The 23,294-nt window shown below is 43.0% G+C and overlaps 1 protein-coding gene across 2 annotated transcripts in view; it reads right to left on the reverse strand.

Annotated features, from left to right (window-relative positions):
- Positions 1-23,294, reverse strand: part of necab2 (N-terminal EF-hand calcium binding protein 2) — a 146,731-nt gene that overhangs the window by 45,403 nt on the left and 78,034 nt on the right. For both annotated transcript variants that reach the window (XM_015965212.3, XM_015965211.3), the window contains exons 6-8: positions 21,406-21,542; positions 20,977-21,101; positions 8,118-8,197 (exon numbers count right to left, since the gene is read on the reverse strand). In XM_015965212.3, the coding sequence (XP_015820698.3) occupies positions 8,118-8,197; positions 20,977-21,101; positions 21,406-21,542 (342 nt within the window). The remainder of the gene's footprint in view (positions 1-8,117; positions 8,198-20,976; positions 21,102-21,405; positions 21,543-23,294) is intronic.

The raw sequence follows: 23,294 nt of genomic DNA on the forward strand, positions 1-23,294 counted from the left end.
TTAAAAAATTATGATAAATTTGTTTTTATTATTTTTATTCAGACAAAAACATTTAAAGGTCTGAATGTTACTAAAAATAAAAGATGATTTTATTCTCTGTGTGAAACTTAAATGATGTAAAGTCTTCTCCTCTAGCCTGCATAACCATAGTCGTGAATATTCCCATCTCAATAATAAAATATAAGTACGCGAGTGTAGATTTCTGTATTTAGACGGAATATTAAGTTTCCACTCCTACGTTTTATTTTGATCAGCTGGGTTTAACGGTTCTCTGGAGATTTAAAGGTTAAAGAAGGTTCTTCAAAGGTGCTTCTGATGTTCTGATGTTTCGTTTAAACCTTTAAGAGAAACAGTTTTATTTAAACCTGCAGTTTATTTCACAGTAATGGAGGAAAACATTCCCCCTTCATCCTGTGTTTTACAGCTCCAGCAGTACATTGTGTTTGTTATTTTTAGTCACTGCTGAGGGTCCATTAGCCCTGAAATGTTGAGCCTTGGATCAGAATCAGGAAATGCAGGAGATGGATGTAAGAATGGAGGAGGAGGAGGAGGAAAATGGAGGCGTTTTGAATTGCTGGTTCACCTTCGACCACACCTGGTGGAAGAACGGGATGCCCAGGGCGGTGCCCGGTTTGAGAAGGAGGAGCCAGGTGTGGCTACATGCTAGTGGGTGTTTCTCAATGACAAGGAACCTTGCCTTGATGTCTTGGCCCCGCCCCGGTTGCCTAGGAGATACGTCATTGGGAGCCGCCAAGACGTGTTCCAATGTTCATGTTCTACCGAGGCATGTGTTCTCCATTTGTTAGCCACTTAGCTAGCTGAGCGAGAATACATGGGAGGTGTCTTGTAGCCTAGCCTTGGTCAAAAATTACCCAGAATGCACTGCGGTATTTTCAAAAGTACAGCGGATCAGGAGCCGGCAGCTACGTTGGGGACAATATTCAAGTTTAAAAGTAAGTCAACTAATTTAAAATGTTTTTTTTTTAGATCCAAAGAAGTTATCTATGGTTGGTTAGTTGCTTAGCAGTTGCAGCTTCGGTGGCTAGCGGGTAGTAACTCGCTTACATTTTTAATTTAATAAACATATACACAATTTAAAAAGAAAAAGCCTCATTATATATTTATATTGAAACTAATACATATAAAACATAACGTTATCTCCCGTGTCACGTGACGTTACGTGACCGCCGTGGAAGCCGCGGTCACGAGACGCAATTCTGTTCCATTTAACTGTTTTCTTTGACCATAATCACTGTTTTCTGTCCAAAATCATTGAAAGGGTGGCTTTCAGGCAGATCACAGAATACCTCTCACAAAACTGTCTGCTTGACCCTTACCAATCTGGGTTCAAAAAGGACCACTCCACTGAAACTGCTCTGTTAGCAGTGATGGAATCCTTAAAAGAAGCTAGAGCGACTGCCAAATCCTCAGTGCTTATCCTGCTCGACTTATCGGCTGCATTTGACACTGTCAACCATGGCTTCCTTTTGTCCACACTCTCTAGCATGGGAATCTCAGAGAAAGCACACGCCTGGTTTGAATCGTACCTCACAGGATGATCATTCAGTGTATCTTGGCTTGGACAATCCTCTACCGTGCACCATCTTGCCACAGGTGTCCCCCAGGGCTCTGTACTAGGAACTCTTCTCTTTGCCATGTACACCACCTCACTGGGTGAGATCTAGGGCTGGGCGATATGGCAAAAATAGAATATCACGATTTTTCCAATATTTTATCACGATTTCGATTTTATCACGATTTTTTTATCCATGAATAGCATAACTTCAATTGCGTATTAAAGAAGAGAAACATTGAATAAATAAACATTTATTCATATTAGGGATAATCAGCACAGTGCTAACACACTTATATTTTAAACTCACACCAGAGATGATAAAAGCCCTGAGAGAAACAATTACAAAAATCAGTTTTTCTCACTTTTCAAGTAACTTAACATAAATTAAAATCGTAAACATATTTAAAGTGCAAACATGTCAATTGCAAACGTATTGTGCAAACATTAACTTGTTCAAAATACTATGTAGCTCCCAGTTGCTCATGTAGTGGATAGTTAAGCTCAAATACGGCTCTGATGTGCGGCTGGACCAGAGATCGCTTGTGGTAGCAAAAAACTGCGCATTCTGAATATTTTTTGCAACAAGTCTCTAAATAAAGTAAAATTTTCCAGTGCAGATTGGAGACAACCCATAGAAGCACTGATTTGATCTCATTTCAGAGAAAAATAGAACAGGTTAGATGCACCTAATAAATAAAATTACTAACAAACTCAGGAATCTTTCTTTGCTTCACTGTTCTGGTGCTGAGAATATCACTAATGCGGATCAAAGGAGATACACAGATGAATGCACCTCTTATTATTTGGAAACTACATTTACTGCAGCTGGCAGAGGCAGAGATTGTTTCTATTGATACACCGAGTTTACAGAATCATTTTAAATGTTAATAGGGGAAGACTGCAGGAGGGAGCGGTAAAATACAGGGGGTCCCAGCAAAAACAAGAAACTACGAGTCTGATGAAACCCGCTGGTTTTCCATCAGGCAGTCACGGGGCAGCTCCAGCGACCCAGTGACCGAGCTCAGTCCGGTACCGACACCGGCTCGGCAGAGGGTGGACGAGCCGAGGCGACGTCGTGCTCTGCTTAAGAAGCGGTGTTATTTTCCAGCTTCAGAAGAAGCGTCAAACGTGTTTTTACGCTTTCTCCGAGACATGTCACGTCACTAAGTTGTTAGCGCCGCGCGCTAAGGAAACCCTGCGTTCCTCTTCGGAACAAAAACCTCGTTGTCGCTCAGCCGCGGCGAAGCCATGTTTGTTCACACACAAGTGAAAACAAGCGGGGCACAAATATATTACTATGACTCACTCTGATTGGTTAAGGGTCAAACAAAGGCGTGTCATTCGCCTGGGGTAAGTTCCCTTTTCATTCAGAGGCAGAAATTCAACAGCAGAGCTGTGAATCGTGATGAAACGGTCTCTCAAAAATGACAGACCGTCAGATGTGTAGATCGTAAAACGGTCTAAAATCGTCATATCGCCCAGCTCTAGTGAGATCATTCGATCACATGGCTTCTCCTACCACTGCTATGCAGACGACACCCAGCTCTATCTGTCATTTCCACCGGACGACCACACTGTCTCTGCACAAATATCAAACTGTCTCTCTGACATATCAAAATGGATGAAATCCCACCATCTCCAACTCAACCTCTCTAAAACTGAACTACTTGTCATCCCAGCAAAACCATCCATACAGCACAATATCTCAATCCAGAATGACTTCCTATCTCTGGCTCCTTCAAAGGCAGTTCGAAATCTGGGTGTTGTGATTGATGAACACCTGACCTTTAAAGATCATGTTGCCTCTGTTGCTCGTTCATGCCGCTTTGTGCTGTATAACATACGAAAGATCAGACCATACCTAACACAACATGCCACCCAGCTCCTGGTGCAATCTACTGTCATCTCCCGCCTCGATTACTGCAATGCCCTTCTAACTGGTCTTCCAGGCTGTACTGTGAGACCTCTTCAAATGGTCCAGAACACAGCGGTGCGTCTGGTCTTCAATCAGCCAAAAAGAGCACACGTCACCCCTCTGTTTATTGAGCTCCACTGGCTACCGCTAGCAGCACGCATCAAATTCAAATTGCTAACACTAGCATACAAAGTCCGAGACAGTACGGCTCCCATCCACCTGAATCCTCTTGCAAAGGCTTAGGTCTCGGCCCGGCCGCTCCGGTCATCACAGGGTCGTTGGCTAGCAGTGCCTACACCACGCTCAGGACAATCCAGACTCTTCTCATGCATCGTTCCACAAATGTGGAATGACCTACCAAGCACTACCAGAAAAGGGGCATCCTTTTCAATTTTCACGAAATTCCTGAAGACCCTTAGCCTGGCAAGTCAGACTAAATAAATGTATCATTTAGTCTGGCAACGCTCCATTGACGGCTCTCGGTTGTGGGGCGGGTTCTACCGTTGTCTTTCAAATTATCTCTGCATGCTACTGGACAATGAATGTGACGTACTCACCGCAACAGCTATCGGTAAATGAGGCGGTCCGCAGTTGAAGAAGGAGAAAACATATTTTTTTTCTTCAAAAAAAGCACTTGAATACATCTATCTGCTCCTGATTCTAATGAAGCCCAAGTTCTAATAGTCCAAAATTGAAGTAAAAGCCGTTTCAAACGAGCTGTCGCCATCTTGTTTCACTCTGTTGCATCATCCCACCCACCAGGCAAATAAGAGTGCCCTGATTGGCCCACAAAGCGGATAAAGCTCTGTGATTTGTTCACTATGCAGATAGAGCACTATGACTGGCCCACCATTATGGACCAATCACAGCTCTTCATGTGTTTGAAACCCCTCTAGAGAGCTGTGATTGGCTAGCCAGAATGCTGTTAGGGGCTGCAGAGGTTCCAGTGGAGTGTTCCTAGACCAAACTTTGCAAAGCAAGAATTTGGTCTAGTTCACTAGAAGACCCTACTCTTCAGAGAGCATCTTCTAAACTAGCACCCTCCCTGCACCCATTCCCCCTCTCTACTGTTCACTCCTTTTCCCTTGAGTGATGTCAAGTTGTTGTTATTGTTGTTGTTAGCCTCAAGGGCAACATGCCGATTATCGCTTGTAAGTCGCTTTGGACAAAAGCGCCTGCAAAATACATAAACAAACATAAGTGTTGATTCTGTCTGATTACCGTAGGAACGCGCAATCATCCAATCCAAAAAGCTCAGAACAAGAGTGAACGTCATCAGGAATGGTCTCAGGGAAACATCTTTGAGGGCGTTTGGCTCTCTTCTCCAGCTCCTCACAGATCCACGATGCTAACACGTTCTGCTAGTAAAGGTGACTGATTTCTACAACATAAGGTGACCAAAAAACAAAAAATAATCAGCTAAACTCAAATGATCCACTTTCTCTGAGCTGAGGCTACAATTATGTTGTTGCTCAATCAATAAAGTCCATTTTACAGAAATCGGTTAGAAACTGAGAGAAGCAGAGATTTCTGTGGTCCATGTGAAATCAAAGCTGTATCGTTATTCTAAAACATCAAGGAAACCAACTAATCTCTTGATTTAAAAACAAAAACATATCAGAGGAATATTTTCTCCCATAAAGGCCTGAAAATTATTCTAACCTAATTTTTATTCCAACGTTAGCAGCAGTAAACCGCTTTAGGCCGTCACTATAGCTCACTGAGGTACACCGAACTGGAGAAGAAAAACAAAATAATAACAAATTATTACTGATGTTGGGATTCGTGGCACGGCACTAAACTGGTTCAGATGTTTCTGGTCAATAGAAGTCTGTCGTTGTCAGTGACACCTACTCATCCAGAGCCAGCCTCCCTTTTGGTGTACCCCAAGGCAGTGATGTGCCCGAATGCGTTCATTGAACGATCGTTTGTGAATTTGTTCGTTTTTTCCGTGAACGTGAACTGAACTCGTTCGTGTTTTGCCTGACGAACGTAAAAATGAGCACGTTCGTCCTGGCGTGCGTGAACGGGTTTATGAACGCGTTCTTTCGCCATTCTAGCTCCAGATCTCCACGGAGCTTTTCCGGAGCTAAAGCCTAGCTAAAACATCCTGTTAGCCATAGAGTTTATAAAAAGTAGAACACGAAAATGCAGCCAAACATTGGCAGTAGCGGTTGGTGCGGCGTCTACTCTTCTACGTCTATGCTGTGTGCAGGAGTCGAAGTTTATTCAGAAAAATTGAAACGGGACTTCACTGAAACATTATACATTATTTTTAATGTTTTGCACTTCTATTGTTGCATTTTGAGTTTGCTACCTCAGCCTGCTTCCTAAGATTGTTTAATAATTTCCCATTTAAAATACTGTTATATATATATATATATATATATATATATATATATATATATATATAGCAGCAACACACATCTCCAGTTTTCACAGGTTTTTCTGTTAAATTTAGGATCTAATGTTTGCGTTTAAAGGTATTCATGGTCTCCCCCCTTCTGCTGTCTGTGACAGTCTCTCATTGCAAAAACATGACTTCTGCTCAATTTCATTAACACATTCAAAGATCTAATTACAGACAGTGGGGTGATGGTTCATGCTCCAAAGCTGTGGAACAAACTACCTGCACATAATTACTGATGCTACTCTGGACTAAAAACACACCATTGCACACTTTTGCAGGTCTGTTGAATACCCTGGAGCGTTGTAGTCCGTATTGGATCACGTGCGCTTGGTTTCAACATTTTTACTTGACATTTAATTGTTTTTACAGTGTTTAAATGTTTTACTTGTTCTTAATTTCATTTTAAATGTTCAGCACTTTGGTCACCCTCTGGTAGTGTAAAGCGCTATAAATGTTGATTATTACTTCATGATATTATCTCATATTATTAGTTTACGCAACAAATTAATTGGTTACCCATCAAACAGAGAATCCATCGCATTCAAAGCTCCTCATAACCTGGCTCCATCTAACAAATCCGACCCCGGCTTTCCACGGGAGCCGTCAGCAGCACGTTACTGCAGCAGCACGTCATAGCTGCTGATAGGAACCGCTGTGGTCAACAGAACCTTTTCCACTGGAGCCGTCAGCAGCTCGAGTCGGCCGCGTCTCAGGAGCAGCATGTCGCGGCCTTTACGCGCCGGTTCTATTTTCTACACGCGACGCCTCTGAAACAGGTCAAGTTCGACATTTTTGGGGAAGGAAAGACAGGAAATCGGACGCGGAAACGGAGCAAAGCTCCCGAGATTTTCAGAATAAAGAACGTACTGTTTTCCGGTTGCTTTACTTTTAAAAAAGGTTACTAACTATGCGGCCCCGTGAGAAGTTATCACCTAGCTAGCGGTCTCCTTTGTTTTTCAGGTCCGTATTGGCGATTATAAAACGGACAGAACATAAAACACAAACCATGTTGTAGTTTTCTCCTGCTTGTTGTTGTGTTTACTGACGAAGTCACTCGTGTGACTTCGTGCTCGGTCGGTGACAGCTGCTCCCCTGCTGCTACGCGTCTCTGGTGGGAAGGGCCAAGCAGCAGCTTACACGAGCAAGACGTGCTGCTGGCGGCTCCCGTGGAAACAGTGTTGCCAAAAACCCACAATATCGTACAGAGAGGCCTAAATTATCGTTTTTCAGTACAAATTATCGTACATTATAAATTTGATAATAACGTTCTATAAACGACTTCTCACTCCAATATAATATAACAAAGAAGGTGTTTTATATTGCCCTGTTTAAATAAACATCTTTAAAACCAGTAATATAATGCTTATAAATGTGCAGAGTGTGTCTGCACCACTCCGACCTCCACGCATTGACACAATATGCACATTTGCGCAGTCCTATTTATGTCATTTCTACATAGGTTAAACGCACGCAACAAAACATCACAGCAGTGGAAAAACTGACCCAATAAATGACAAAGCAGCCTACTCACCTAGTTCCAGAGTCAGTTTTTGTAATAGACACAATAGCATAAACCTGTAAGCACTGAGGTGAAATCTGACTTCAGAACAGTTTAAAATTATTTAATGGACTTGGGAAAGCCACAGCAAAAGACGGTGTTACTAGATGCAATGTGAAATTATCGTACATTTGAGGATTTTTGAAACTATTGATCGTACATCATACAGAGCCCAAAATTATGGTACAAATACGATAATTATCGTACATCTGGCAACACTGTGTGGAAACCCGGGGTAATCTCCTTCACATCACCACTCCTGTCCGCTCACTTCCTTCCTCTTCTGCTCCTAAACTCCCCCCCCCCCCCGCTCACCTCATGGGGAGTAGAGCATTCAGCCGCTCTGCTCCCCACCTCTGGAATTGTCTTTCCCTCACAACTAAAGACCCACCTCTTCAGACACGTTTTTACCACCTAGTTACATTTATTTATTATTTATTAATTTTCTCTTTCATGTTTGATATTTTTGTGCTGTCCTTATCTTGTTTCCACTGCTGTAAAGTGTCCTTGTGTGTCATGAACGGTGCTTTTAAATAAAATGTATTATTAGTAAAAACGTATTGTTCTTTATAAATGGGAGTTATTGTTCATGAGTCGTGTGAACTTGTGTTAAAGTCAGGACCAGAAGGCGAAACTAATGAATTTTTTATTTTCTTACCTTGTTCTCGAGACGTCCGATCAGCTCGGCGAGGCGATTGATCTGAGCCTCCAGGCCTTCTTTCCTCACCTCCACGGCGCCTGCGGCACACAGAGGCGATAAATTAAATCACTCTTAGTTCAGGAAAATAACTTTAATAACAGGTTTCTGGTTTGTGACCAAATCTTACAGATTTATTGAGATACATGCAGATTGTTTGTTGCTCCAAATATGTATTGCTTCACTCCAGTGAAAAGCAGCTAATTCACCTGCGTTTTATTCATTTATTTACTCTTCAGATGAATGTCATGACTGGTGCCGGGGCTTTGTCCGCATTGCCCGGGTTATGTTGATATGAGTTCCCTCCTCGAGATCTGTTTCTTTTCCAGCCAGCGGCAAAAAGCATCCACTCACAAAAAAAAAAAAACGCATCTCCTAACCCTAAAACAAACAAACACTGTGCTGCAGTAGACACGCCCCCTCAGGTTTAGCATGGATGATCATCAGTGATGCGAGGATGGAGGAACAAGATCTTGGATCCAGAAAGCTGAAACCAGCTTCCTGTCTGAGGTTATTGGACTCATATTTAGAGATATGGGAAGGTTCTCCGTCATCGCTGCTCCTCCTCATCATAAGGAGTCAGTTTAGGTGATTTTGGCATCCGGGTGTCCTCCCTCTGGGCTGGGAGGACACCCCGGGGACAGCGGTCCTCACTAGATTATGTGCAGAGCGTCTCTACTTGTTACTTTTAGACATTCAACAGAAATGTTTTGATCAACTTGGACTGAAGGACAGTAAATGACTCAGAGCAGCTGAACAGAAATGACCCAACAGGTCTGCACTAAATCCTGCAGAGCTGATGTCTGCGCCCATTTCTTTTTTTATTTTTTTTTTCCCAGCCCAATTAGAGCTTTTAACTATTTCTTTTGTTTAATAAAAGATTTAAGTTCAAAGGACTTCCTGGTTAAAGATTTAAAAATGTATTCAGATAATTAAAGCTTGAAGTAAAGCTTGTTTTCTTATTGTTTCCTTTAATCCATCCAGACCATCCATCGTGTTTTTACACTTCCTTCTCCTCTCAGATATTTTTCTACTTTTCCTCCATCCCAAACCGCCGGCCTCGTTTCATCCCCCGATGGTCGCCGCACGGCAAAATGGAGCTCAGGCTGCCCACCCTTCATTAAAAACTTAAACAGCCAGTTAATTACATACACACACACACACACACACCCTAGTCTGTAACCAGGGAGATGAATGCAGATGAAAGCACGAGGCCATTTCCACGGACTTGTGGAAATAAGTGGTCCAGTCATTAGAAGTGTGAGAGGAATCACGGCGAGGAGCACACGACTCTTCTGATTTTCTCCTCAATTAAACTCGATTCGAGTCACTTGCTGTTTGCAGTCTTTTGCGTTTTAATCTGGTTCAGCTGGTTTTCACATCTGTCTTCACTAGAAGCTGCATTCATCCAATCATGATGAACCTAACGGAGTTTTTGTTTGGCAGAAAACCCGACTTTTCAAACCAAGTCACTTGTTTTCAGACCTGTTTATTCCCCAATAGTCGTCCATCTCCAGCAGGCACTGGGCGAGAGGCGAGGATATCCTGGACGAGTCTCTGGTCCATCACAGGGACACGCAGCCATGCACACTCACAACTAGGGACATTTTAGTCACAATGAGCCTGGCGTGTATGTTTTTAGTCTGTGGGAGGACGGACATGCTAACCACACGTAGAAAAGCAGTAACCTTCTCACCGTGCAGCTCTATAAGAAAACTATTTTGGCCTACTTGAGTTTCCCTTGCTTAAAAAAACTGCGTACTGGTTTTTTCAGCTTCTGAATAGTTTTAATTTACACAAAGATGAAGGTTTTAGACTGAAAAGTGGAGTCAAAAGCTACCAAGGAGCATCAGCGTTGTTGGATAAAAACAGATATTGTAATGACTTGACTGTGTAACATCTGGTGTTTTTAAACGAAGGTTCATCCTTTTTATTTTTACCTTGTAGTTCCTACAGGGAGGTTTGACCTCGACCTGGCACCAGGACTGGTGCAAAGTCCATTTATTTCAGTAATTCAACTAGACTGAGAGACAATATAAAGGCTCAGAAACCCCGTTTCATATCACACCGTCACGTGTGAATAATTAAAATGCAATTTCATCTTTTTTACAAATGAAAGTTTGTAGTGATAATAACCATGCCCAATGTTTGATTCTCTGCCTCATTTTCCATTTAAAATTGCTTTGAGGGCACATTTTCATTAACGATTAAAATGTGATTAATTAGGATAAATTAATTACAAAGCCTCTAATTAATTAGGTTAATTTTTTTAATGGAGTCCCACCCCTAATTGTGACACTTTTACTTTCCGTTTCACTTCTACCGTGTCGGCCCTTATTCATGGCTCTTTAAAGATTTTTTTTACTTTGGCACTACGTCTGTCACCATTGGTAATGCTTTTACCGTCCTTTCTACAACCACCATGTCCTGCACAAGATGAAATAAGCTTCAGATCGTGTTTGTGCAACTTGTTTACTCTCATGAGGCTGCAGCATGACTTTCTCGCTGGATGAGTGATATATCTTTATCAGAGGGTGACTATTACTCTTCAGAATCAGAGTCAGCCATTACTAGTCAAATATCTCTGTCATCGATGAACAAACCGGTCAACAACGTGACTTTTTCCTCTCACTCTGTGAGTGTGTGTACTTTAATTAAGGGATAAGAAGTATGGTTTTAGTTTAGTTGTGTGTAGCGTGCATAGACAGCCTCTCCTGTGAGAGACTGCATCATATCACATTAAAACCCAAAGCTGCTTGGATTTGACTGATAAATGACTTTAGATTCCAAAAAACACAGGATCAGATGGTATTTCCTTGTGCAAGAACACACGAGTACTTGATCTACTTAACGGTGGATGGTAGAATTGCAGGAAAATTTTTCTGGGACGCATCCTCAGTATTGTTCCTCTGGATCATGGGATGTTTCGGCCTTTAAAACACTATACACCCTCCCTCAGAGGCGGCAAGCTGTAGGTCGATCAGACCTCAGCTTGCGTCCCAAGTCCAATCAGCCATTAAAGTGTGCAACCTGGCACACTACTTGGGGGCCCAAATGGGGTCAATCCTCTTCAGCCAGCAGTTTGACCGTGCACCTCTTAAGCTAGATGTGTGGTGAGGAAACTTAAAGCTTTACTCCATTTACTTTGTAACATGTGAACACCACAGTGACCTAAATCAGAAAGATCTCCTAGGGGCAATGAAAATAATTAAATTGGTAATTATTATTATTGGTAATTAATTATTAACTAAAATGAATGAATAAAACAAAGAAGCAGGTGAACCTCCTGTCAGACTAATACCTTTTGGTGCTTAGCTCCTCGGATGTGGGCGGCATACGCATCAGCACCTGTGCAGGAAACATCACAAAGTTCACGGCGAAGTTGGTTCTGAGTGCTGCGGGCCAACACGCTTCCACTTTCACTGCTGCTGGTGCTGCTCTGAGAAACTTTGAGGGCAGTTTCTTTCTTCTTGTGCTTCTGGCCTTCCAGGTGCTCCTTGTGCTTCTGGCCTTCCAGGTGCTCCTTGTAAGTCTGGGGGCCAGCACAGCTGATCTTGCAGACATCACAGTCGTGTATCTGAGGGGGTTTTGGTGGCTGCTTGGGTCGAAGCTGCTTATTCTGGAAGGTGGACTTCTTAGTGAATGTGTTTCCTGACCAGGCCGCTGTAGCTGCTGCTCGGGTTCATCGCGATGTTAAAAAGCGTCTCCAGGTCCATCTCGGAATCCCCCCCGGGCGTGGACGATCTGGTGTCCGGCTGGAGGGTTGTGCCGACTCGGATCCATTGTCCCAAAAACTGTTGCTTCAACTTATCGAGTATCTGGAAAAAAAGTCGCGCTCAGAAATTTTCAACCAAAAGGGAAACTTGAGCCAATCCCAAAGTCTGGACGCGCAGCAGGAAGTCTGGAAATCTCGACGACGCTCAGCAAAACATTCTATACTGCAAGACGAGAGAAGCTCCAAAGACTCCAGGTGATGAGCAGTAAAAGGCAGTCCTTACGGAAGAGTTCGTGCATCCGCCCAGTTCAGCTACGCTCCAACTAAACGAGCCCTCGACTCACCAAAAAGACCTGGAAAATTCCAATAAAAATTCACAATAAAAACCTAAAACAAGCCTCTTAGCTCCTTCTGTAGCAGCGTCCAGAGGAACTCAGAACTTCCTTTAATCCTTCACAATAAGAGTCTCAACATTCACATGCAGCTCTAAAGATCTGAAGCTCATTTGGAGTAATCGCAAGCACACATTTGAATAAACACACCTGTGATTATTACAGGGTGAGGTGTGGAGGAGCAGCAGATCTACTCTGAGCCCCTCCCGGATGACCGAGCTTCTCACCCTCTCTCTAAGGGAGAGCCCAGACACCCCGCAGAGAAAACTCATTTCAGCCGCTTGTATCCACCCTCTCATTCTTTCAGTCACTACCAAACGCTCACAACTTAATGCATCTGCTAAATAAATGATCTTTTAGAATTTTTCTGTGTTTTATTTTTTACTGAGGCAAAAAGTAGATTCCCCATTAACCCTGGAAGCCCTGAGGTCCATGGTGGACATGTACAGCACTGCAGGGAAGAGATGGAGAGAAGGACAAAGCCTCCAGGAAGGTGCTAATGCTTCTACTACAGAGGAGGATGCTACGAGGGACGGTTCAAAAAATCCTCTCAATTCAGAGTTTAGTCTTGTTGAGCACTGCTGCTAACCGCCTAAACATTGTCCCTACCTACCTAATGTGCTACTACTAGTTTACCCGTTTAATTATAGATCCACTAGGATAAATACAATAAAGTTTGTCTCTCACCTAATAGAATATTTACTAAGAAATCACAATGCAACCATGGAAAAATACTGTGTGTGTGTGTGTGTGTGTGTGTGTGTGTGTGTGTGTGTGTGTGTGTGTCTGAGCCAGGATCCTCTGGAGGTTTTTTCCTGTTAAAAGGGAGTTTTCCTCTCCACTGTCGCTGCACGCTTGCTTAGTATGAGGATTGCTGTAAAGACTCAGACACTAGTCAGACACTAGTCAGACACTAGTCAGTGACTCGATGCGACCTGCTGGGTTCCTTTTATAGGAAACTTTTTTTCTGATTGGCTTAATGAACTGACCTGTATTGGAATGTTTATTATGTGAAGGTCCTTGAGATGACTCTGGTCCTGATTTGGTGCTTTTGTAAATAAACTTGAATTGAATTGAGCTTGAATTGGGAAGCTGCATCACCGAGTCTGCCGATACTTAAACCAACAGAATCAAAATGGCTAGTGCATGCGCACGTGCACGCGCACAGACACAAACAAACACCTTAGTGGATGTCTCGAGGTGTCAGAGCGCCATTTCCAGGTAATCTTTAGTTAGCGTCACTTCTGGAGGAAGAAAGAAAAAAATTCAGGGCGGCGATCCATTTTAGCTTTTTGTTCCATGACTTTTGGTCAATTTCATCATCAGTCATTTTTCTTCTTTAATCAGACCCATAAACCTGAGTGTGAAATCAAATAAAAACCACGGGAGATTCACAGCTGAACCCCGGTGATCGATGGGTTTGGCAGATATTCACCGGAGCGCTGCTCACCACAAAAACAATCACCTTTTCCTTCAAATTGGGGTTTTCAGCTTTTTTTCCCCTCTTTTGCATCTTTTTACATAATTCACTCCTGATTTTCCCTTCACCTCTCCCACTCGTTTTGTCTCATCCCTCAGTTAAAAAACTCTCAAAGGGAACACACACACGCACACACACACACACACACGCACACGCACACGCACACACGCACACACATGCACACACCTCTTTATATGAGACACTACAACTTAAAAGCTGTGATGTAATGGCAGCCTTGTGTGTGCGTAAAGCGATATAAATAACAAGGAAGAGAGGATTTGGGAGTTATAATCAATCTGCTTTTCCCGACTCAAACAGAGCTGTAAGGAGCGAAGTTGGAGGACATGCTAAACGATGAAGGGATGGTCCGAGGCTCTTGCTGTGAACATGGAGGGGATGTCCCCACCAGCAGCATCCTTCAGACTCCAGACGTCGGGTTTCTCTGGGAGTGGATCACTAACAGGAAGCTAGTTAAGTAGAATTTAGCTGTGATGACTGAAAACTGCACCCGTTTTTCCTACTTAAGTCTCAGGTTTTCTGTCACTGCAACAATAAGATGGGATGATGTGGAATCGTCGCAGACCACAGTGCATGTGTGTGTGTGTGTGTGTGTGTGTGTGTGTGTGTGTGTGTGTGTGTGTGTGTGTGTGTGTGTGATCGGATGTGATAGCTGTGGTAACTTAGAGATTAGTTACAACTAAGATCTCAATGATGCTGTTGAGAAATTAACATGTATAAAACATTAACACACACACACACACACACACACACACACACACACACACACAGAGGTCACACCTACACATCACGGGAGGAGGAAGTTCTGTTATACAGAACTTTGACTTAAAGGCACAAAATAAAAGACGTTGGATTGGCTGCATCTATTTCAGTTATAATGACTCCATTTATGAATGAAGTAGATTTTATTGTTCCCAAACAAATGTTTAGACGTACATGTCACCGTGTATTAATGCAAACCTGGTAGTTAGCTCTCACCAGTAGCGATCATCACTGACATTCGAGTTCCTTGTGGATCAAACCCACCTCTGAACCTGCCAGTTTGACCAGCATCGGTCACACGTGGATCTTAAAGGGGTAGGGAACCCTGGTCCTGGAGTGGTTTCCCTGCTTCTACACAGCTGATTCACCTGTCCAGCAGCCCCGTTAATCACCTGCTGAAAAAATCAGGTGTGTTGAAGCGAGGAAACCTCTAAAACATGCTAGATAGCGGCTCTACCCGTCTTAAAACCTTCCCAGTTTGGAATGATTAGATCAGCAAGTCCAGTAGAATACCTCAGTGCTGAGATTTCTGTTCTTGGGGAAAGAAACGAGCAAAGCCTCCAATATTTACGACAATCGCACGTCTGAGTGGTGCACGGCTGAAGTGTGGAGGACACAAAACCAACAGGAATAAAAAATGCAGCTACGTTCCCATTAAGGATGTTTGTTGAGTCGAGTTTATCGGCACTGAACAGCGCTCGTTAGCAGACGGGAAAAAAGGCTTTTGATGTAAACGCAGCCTTTTCACAAACAGACCGTAGCAGAGAGTAAAACACAGGACGGGCTTTAAACAGAGCTTAGAACTTCCTCTTTCAATTAAAACCGCAGAAAAACAATCAGAATAGGTAGGAAATAAAAACACATTTTGCTCAGAGTCTCTTCAGTAAGCTTGTCTGATGCTTTTAGAGAAGAAGCATCCATCAGAAATGTCTGCTCGTTTCATTTCTAAACCTCTAGATTCAGATTTGGATACATGTTATTAATCCCTTGGGAATAACATTCTGGAAAGTTTGTTTCCAGCAGTGGTTCATGCAAATAATTATAACTTTTTACCATTAAATGGAAAAATAATTATAGGTGTATAAAAATTAGAAACATATTTTTTAAAAGTGAGAATGCATGAAAACATATCAGCAGTTTTTATTCCAGAATCATCTCTCTACATCTATATATTCATAGATTTCCATACTTTCTCTACCCATTTATTCCCTTTTCTGTATATATATCCCACAGATTTCCCTTTTACCATAGGCACACATCCTTCTATATAATTGGGCCAGCAGTAGCTCAGGAGGTAGAGCAGGTTGCCCAGTAAATGGAGGTTGCAGGATCTATCCCAGCTCCCCTGCTGCTTTTGTGTCCTTGGGCAAGACACCTAACCCACTTTGCCTGCTGGTGGTGGTCGGAAGGACCGGCAGCGCCGGTGTTCGGCAGCCTCGCCTCTGTCAGTGTCCCTGGACATTGCAGCTCATCACCACCAGCATCTGAAAGTGTGTCATAAAGCGCCTTGGGGGGGCTCTAGGGCTCTAGAGGGCGCTATATCAAATCAATGACCATTTACCATACTTGCATTCACACAAATCAAGATAAAAATTTTTGATCTACATGTTTTCACGTAAATCTATAACAACTGGCCGCCAAGTCTGACTCAAAACATTTACTTCCATCAGTATAAATTCCAACGTATCCAAAATGTATTTATGTTCTGAAGCTAGGCTTTTTTAGTGTTTCTGAGCTAAATGCGCTGCAAAAGGAACCAATGAAAACCGCTAAACGCGTCCAAATTCACACATTTTACTGTAAGAGTTCATCATTTATCCCAGAAACTTTCCGCTTGGCAGAGGATCTGAATTTGCAGACAGAATGAGTTTTAAGCCTTTAGAGGCCGGTGAAACAGAAGAAATGTCTCCGGCCAGAAGCTGGAGTCACTTTCAATAACATCCTTTTATTATAAGCTACAAATCCTTTAAATCTAACTTCATTTTCAGGAAAGAGTTGGTTTCAGTTCTATTTGCACTTGGATTTGATTTCTGCAAACGGAGGGAAAGATTTCTTTAAAGGAGCTTTCAAAGCAAAAGAAACAAAAGAAAGAAGCTGCAAAGACAGAAAAAGGCATCACTTCCCAACCGGCCAAAGTCAAGTTTGTTCTTACAGGAAACAGAAACACACTGGCGAGTTTGGCCGGAACGTCACAGAAAACCTCCGTGATGGAGGATCTAAATCCTTTCCATGAATAGAAACTCATCTCAACATCCAGCAACACGAGGAACCGACTCCAGGACAAGGCTTCATGGAGCAAACACAGAGTTTAACACAAGAGACAAACTTTACAGAAAGCATAAAAACATTTACAACCACTCTTGATAAGAAATCTCCTAATTCTACATAAATATAGCGGTGCTCTGAACTGATTTTTTGATTTTCAGTGCTGCACACAAACTTAAAGGCACACTAGGCAGTTTTGGCTTGCATCTAGCACCCCCTAGTGTCCACTTAGTAGAACCAAAAGCAAAACTTTTCTCCTTGCTGTGCGTTCATCTTTTAACACCTTAATCTCACAGCTGAAACGTCTCCCCAGCCTTCACTAGTGTCTACAGGAGCGGTTCATCACTAAATAAAACAATCAGCTGTAATCACGTGCTGGAAGGTGTGTCAGCTACACTTTTTTCTAAATCCAACAGACTGGACTAGCACTCTGAAGTTGCAAATGCGATATTCTGGCCACAGAGGGCGGTGGTCTGAGTGACATTTTATCACATACTAAGGTCCAATTTCAACACTCGCACTTGCACCCTCGCGCCCTTCGTTTGTGCGTTCCCGGCCAGGGGTGCGAGTGCGTAGGGTGTCCCCATTCTCAAGTGCGGAATTTGGCCACGCCCCTATTGCACCCTTAATCTGCACTTCATCCAAGTCTGCAGTGAGGCGGACCTCGGGCAAGGGAATTACCCACAAGTCATTGCAGCAGGAAAAAAGGCTCAAGTTCCTTTTCTGAAAATATGTATTCTGTAATGAAATTAGTTAATTTTAGGACGATTGATTGATCACAGCGACCAGAACCCCGGCATGCGTTGCGATCGATGACGCAATGCTCCCCGTCTCAATTCAGCAATTTTTTGGCACACTTGTGAACTACGCACTCGAACCCTACTGCACACTTTCTCCAAGTGCACGTTGCTGAAGTCTGCTGGGCGCAGTGTGAGTGTTGAGATTGGGCCTAATACTAATCATCTAAATCCAGGAACAGATCACAGAAGCTAAAGGCAGGAATAAATCCTCCATCCCCCCTAGTGGTCGGTTCCAGTACAGGTTTTAGGTCCCGCCCCCTTTAGATTAACGAATGAGAAATCGTCCTCACTAAAATAATCAAAATACCCTTTAGAAACTTTTCTAGATGTCAAATCCTATTTATTCATTCAGTTGTTACTGCAGGTTTAATTATTAACATTAAAATGTTTTTATGTTGTAATTAGTTGCTTTGTATGAAAATGTTTGCCGAACATATAAATGTGTGTGTGTGTGTGTGTGTGTGTGTGTGTGCGTGCGTGCGTGCGCGCGTGCGTGTGTGTGTGTGCGCTCTGTCTTCTCGATCCCCAGTGAGTCATGGTGGATGGCTGCTTAAACTGAGCCAGGGTTCTCTGGAGGTTTCTTCCTGTTACAAGGGAGTTTTCCTCTCCACTGTCGCTATATGCTTGCTTAGTATGAGGATTGCTGTAAAGACTCTGACACTAGTCAGTGACTTGATGCAATTTGCTGGGTTCCTTATATAGGAAACATTTTTTCTGATTGGCTTAATGAACTGACCTGTATTGGAATGTTTATTATGTGAAGTGCCTTGAGATGACTCTTGTCGTGATTTGGCGCTTTATAAATAAACTCAATTGAAAATAAACGTACATTTGATGCCCAGAAAAACATACCTGTGAGCATAAAGCATGCAGAGAGCATTGCAAGTTCACTTTTACCAGCTCAGTGGTTTAGCGGCAGAGTGCCCGCCCTGAGACAGCTACGCCAACGCCTCCCCGCTCGACTCTCAGTGTTAAGGGGTTCGAGTGGGGGGTTAAACCACCAAATGGTTCCCGAGCGCAGTCATGTCTGCATCTCACTGCTTCTCACAGGGATGGGTGTAAAACAGAGAACAAATTTTGCACACACACCTGTGTGCGTAACAACTAACGGGACTTTTGTTCATCTTGAGAGGCGATATATAAAAGATCAATTTCTTTCTTTCAACTTTCCACCAACAAAATAAGGTAACAATATCATTTTATATGATGCGTTTCATTTCTGTTTTATCCCTGTTTCTTTTTTTTTTTTCCTGGGTTACATTTTTTGCACTAAAATCAACAAGCTAACAAAAAGGCTATAAAAACAACGTTTTCGTGTATTTACATGCTCAACATCACTGGCTTTTTACACAAGTGTTGAATTACTTTGTTCTTATGTTGTAAACTTGCTATTTGTTCAATAAAGTTATTTCAAACCACACCCCATTTCATAAGAATCACCCAAAAGTCCTTTTTTCCCTGAGTAAATGAATTAGAGTTTATAGCAGGTGCCTTTCTTTACGGCGCAGTCCGGGCTTGTTTATTGGACCAAGCATCAGATGTAAACTCATCCCTGGGACAACCCTGGCCTGATCTGGCTAACCAAGCCCACCGTCCTGCAACCAAAACCTTCCACCTGAACGAGCAAATCGTGTAGTGTGACATCACTGACAAGCGCTGAGCCCCGAGCAGATCTGGTACCAACACCGGGCTTCAGATCCGTAGAACTCATCCATCACAGCCTGTCTTTACCACAACGTTCATCCTTCACTTCTCTGACCCTGAAACAACAACATCCTTCACCTTCAACCAACACTTGTCAGTAACGTTTAGTAGAAGACTGAGAACCGTTGGCTCGGCCCTTTCAGGCGTTGCTCCCACCTGAACGGCTGGGTGTTCCCCGCCAGGCGCGCTTAACAGTAAAGTGATGTCACATCTCAACAACCTTTCAAGTGTCATTTCCCCAGGCAGCAATTTGCTCGATGGGGTGCAAAGTGTCAAGGTGAGCAAGAGATGTCAATAGAAATCTGGTGAAGGACGAGGAAGAGACCACAGAAAGGTTTACCAGAATAGAAACAGGAACCTTAAAGCTTAAAACCTTTTTTACTCTATGAGCCATTATTCTAATTATAGGTAAATGCTCCAATAATTTTAATGTTTCAGCTGTGGTTCCATATTTTGGACTACTTTTAATACGACAATTAGATTTTTCTACGATATTTTATTAAATTAAAATTGGCACTCAGCCTCTGCAAGTGCTAATCCTGATGAACGAAGGCTTTATGAATGTAGAAATGAGCTAATTAAGTGTGATAATTAAGGCATTATAGTGATAATCAAGAGCCTTGGTTTTTCACTTGTTGCCTTTTCTCTTTTATAATCCTTATAATGGACCATAATTACGGTTAGTTTCTTTATTTTTAAAGCTTGGAGATTAAAACCTTTGCGTGACAAGTGAGACCTCTTTGGTTGTGTTTGTTTGGACCCAACAGATGATTCTGGAATGTTCTGTGTCCAAAGATGAGCAAACCTCATCTCCATTCTAAAAGCTGACGGATGCTGCAACACGAATTTCTACCAACACCTGAAAAACAGTCATTTCCAAAGCAGCTTCACTTGTTTCAAAGCTCCGGTAACAAAGCAGAAACAAAAATGTCTTCACCTCGTTCTGCTGCCAAACCACACGGGAAGCACGATCTGTGATGCCAGTTCTGGTTCGGCCCGCGGGATCTCACAGGGTCCAGAAAAAACCACCATCTACCTCCAGCTTCTCCACGACTTTAGACAGAAGTTCTTGCGCAGTAAACTCAACTAATGCAAACTAATTTCTATTGCTCTCCATCATCCCGTCTCCATGGTTACCTGCAGTTTATCAATAAATATGGTATATTTGAAATCTTCTGCTTTGATTAATAATCTTTTATAAAGATTTTATTTATTTAATTTGCTATTTTGATGTTTTTTTTTCTGCGTTTGAGTTAAAATATTAAAATGCTCAAAGACAAACATACAAACCTGTGAGATTAAGTGAAGGCCCAGTAGGGCTGATAATCTCTCAGTGACTTGCTGGTTTTTGCAGCCGACTGCTGACAGAGAAAGGGCCAACACCTTCCTTTAACCCCCCAGGTTTTCCACTCTTCTCCCCTTTTCAATCGCCCCCTCTTCACCCTCTCACCTCCTGAAAGATTTCCCTACACAGCCTTTTCCACCAAAGCCAACCTCCTGCGAGGGTGTGCAGGCGGCTGATTGTAAAACGAGCGAGTAAATGATGTATGGATGAGAGCGGTGAATAAAAACTGCTGAGCTGCAGTCAAGAGTTTGATTTGTGCTCGTCTCGACTGATGAAAACTCTCACGAGCAGATGACAGCGGGCATCCAGGCGGAACACGAGTGTGTTGGCGGGCATCACCTGAAGCCGTGTTGACGGTCCTGACGGCCTCCCTTGCGCTCACTCTGTTGTTGGGGGGATAATCAGGAACGGTGTTCTGGTGGCGCTTCTCCGACGTGCGTGGACTGACTTTAGCAGGTTGGTGACTAAAACACGGAGAAAGAAAGCCAGAAACAGGAGTTTAAAGACAGAAACAAGATTTCGATCCGAATGGAGCAGAAGAGGGGCGTGTGAGAGAAAATGTGATGAACTGTGTGCACGCACGAGAGTGACAGATGTTTTAACCAGAGAGGAAGTGAGCCTGAGACACAGCCTGGTTTCCATTACAGCCGCTGACAATCAGAGTTTTACACATTATGCTACGAAAGTGATGCAAACACACACACACACACGCACACACACACTTCCCCATCTCACACGTGGCAGCTAGCGATAGCCTCGCCGGCTCACCCCAACTGGCCGTGTTGCTCGTCGATCGCGTCCACAGCACTTTCCACGGAGCTCAGCAGGGACTGGATCTGATTGGCAGATTCCTTCAGAAGAAAACGCGTCACAAACTGCTCCACGTTGGTTCCCCTTTCATAAACCTGGAAAAAAAGGAAATTTTTCAACATTTAAAAATAAGAAAAAGTGTCTTCAGAGCAACAGAGTGATTCATTTAACCACAGGGCTTTACTGTAACCTTTGTGCTGCAATGATTCACTTTGCTTTCATTGAAATTTGGATGGACGACTTCTCCATGAGTTTCTGCTTGTTGAGCCTTAAAAAACCTTTTGGCGTCGAGTTAAGTCGCCGCCTGTGGAGACGCGCTTCAGTCGGCAGAAAGGATCCTCTGTATTCTTTCAGTTTTTATTAAGGATTACCACGAGGCAAGGCTGATACGTTAGCAACCTCCTCCAATTCAACGCAACAGCTTTGTGGGAAACAGGCCAAGAATCGATGCGGTCGTCTGCTGTCAGCATCACTCACACCCCTAACAAGAGAACAAGAGCGGCTCACATGAACAAAAAGGAGCGTCGTAGATCTGCATTTCATGGAGACGGTTAAACGTGGTTCTGAGGAACCTTAAAATAACTATTTAGAAGGTTTAGAGACAAGTGAGTGTTTAAAGGGACATTATGGAAGTGTGACAGCTAAAACATGTATAGAAATAATAAATGTCTTCTTCATACATTCTCCTGCAATGCCCTGGTCCTGTAGAATGAGCCCTGGCATTTTTACTGTGATTGCCTGTTTTTCTGTAAAATCACAGAAAAAGAGAGATGCTCGGGTCGAGCAGGCTGCTTCATGCGCGTTCACGCTCAGGCATCGCCCGTAGCATTTGCTATCCGTAGCTTTAGCAGCAGAGAGAGAGGCAGTGCCACTTTGTCGCTGTTCCTAACGCCTAGTGACAAAGCTAGCTACATTTCTGAGGATCCTTAGCTACTTTCTGTAGAACTTTCTTCTAGATATTTCCTGCAAATTAGCAACAAAATAGCCATTTTCACTCCGAACCGTTCTTTGGTTTGTCGTTGTTTCAGCTGTCATCAAGGATATAAATGTTACAGATACAAAAGACATCACTGGAGCTTTAGCTCACCAAGTAAGACGTTGAACTCTCGTGCGGAAGACCTGGGTTTGATTCTGGATGTGAACATAGTTTATTTAGAGTTTATTTTTTACATTAATGGTATATTTTTTTACAGTAAGACGCCCAAATTTTTATTTGAGACTCGCTGAACGGCATTGAATTCACAGATAAAAAAGATGTGGGTTCAACTTTCATTTTGGAACAATTTTTCAAGCAAGGGAAGGGAATGATCTGAGCATGCAGGAGGACTGACCCATCTTAAACCTTTGTCGGCTGTGCTGAAGAGAAAGGTACAGAACCACATTATTTAATTAATTAGCTGTGCGTTCTCCTGTCCTCTGTCCTCCGGGCAACACCCACCCCCACCCCCCACCCCACACACCCACACACGGGACTGTCTCAGCTGTTATTTTCGTTAAGGAGTGTGCACGTACAGCATGCGCGCCTCGCACACGAGCCTACTATTGAAGCTGCCATTACACTTTTGGCCTGAGGGGGCAATCGCGAGCATAAAAATTCAAAAGTCCGTAAAGTCCCATTAAATTTTCAAAATAGACATCAAAGAAGCCCGAGCATCAACTCTGATGACCTCTCTGCAACTTCTTAATTATTTATGAATACAGTGATCCCTCGCTACTTCACGGTTCGTTTATCGCGGATTCACGACTTCGCGGATTTTTTCTTTGGAGCCTTATTCAAGGGAAATTCGCTGATTCGCGGTATTTTTCTATGCGAAATATCAAGACATTCCAGTTTTTTTCCATCATTT

This window comes from Nothobranchius furzeri, chromosome 4 (genome assembly GCF_043380555.1).
Source record: "Nothobranchius furzeri strain GRZ-AD chromosome 4, NfurGRZ-RIMD1, whole genome shotgun sequence".
Taxonomy (NCBI): Eukaryota; Metazoa; Chordata; class Actinopteri; order Cyprinodontiformes; family Nothobranchiidae; genus Nothobranchius; species Nothobranchius furzeri.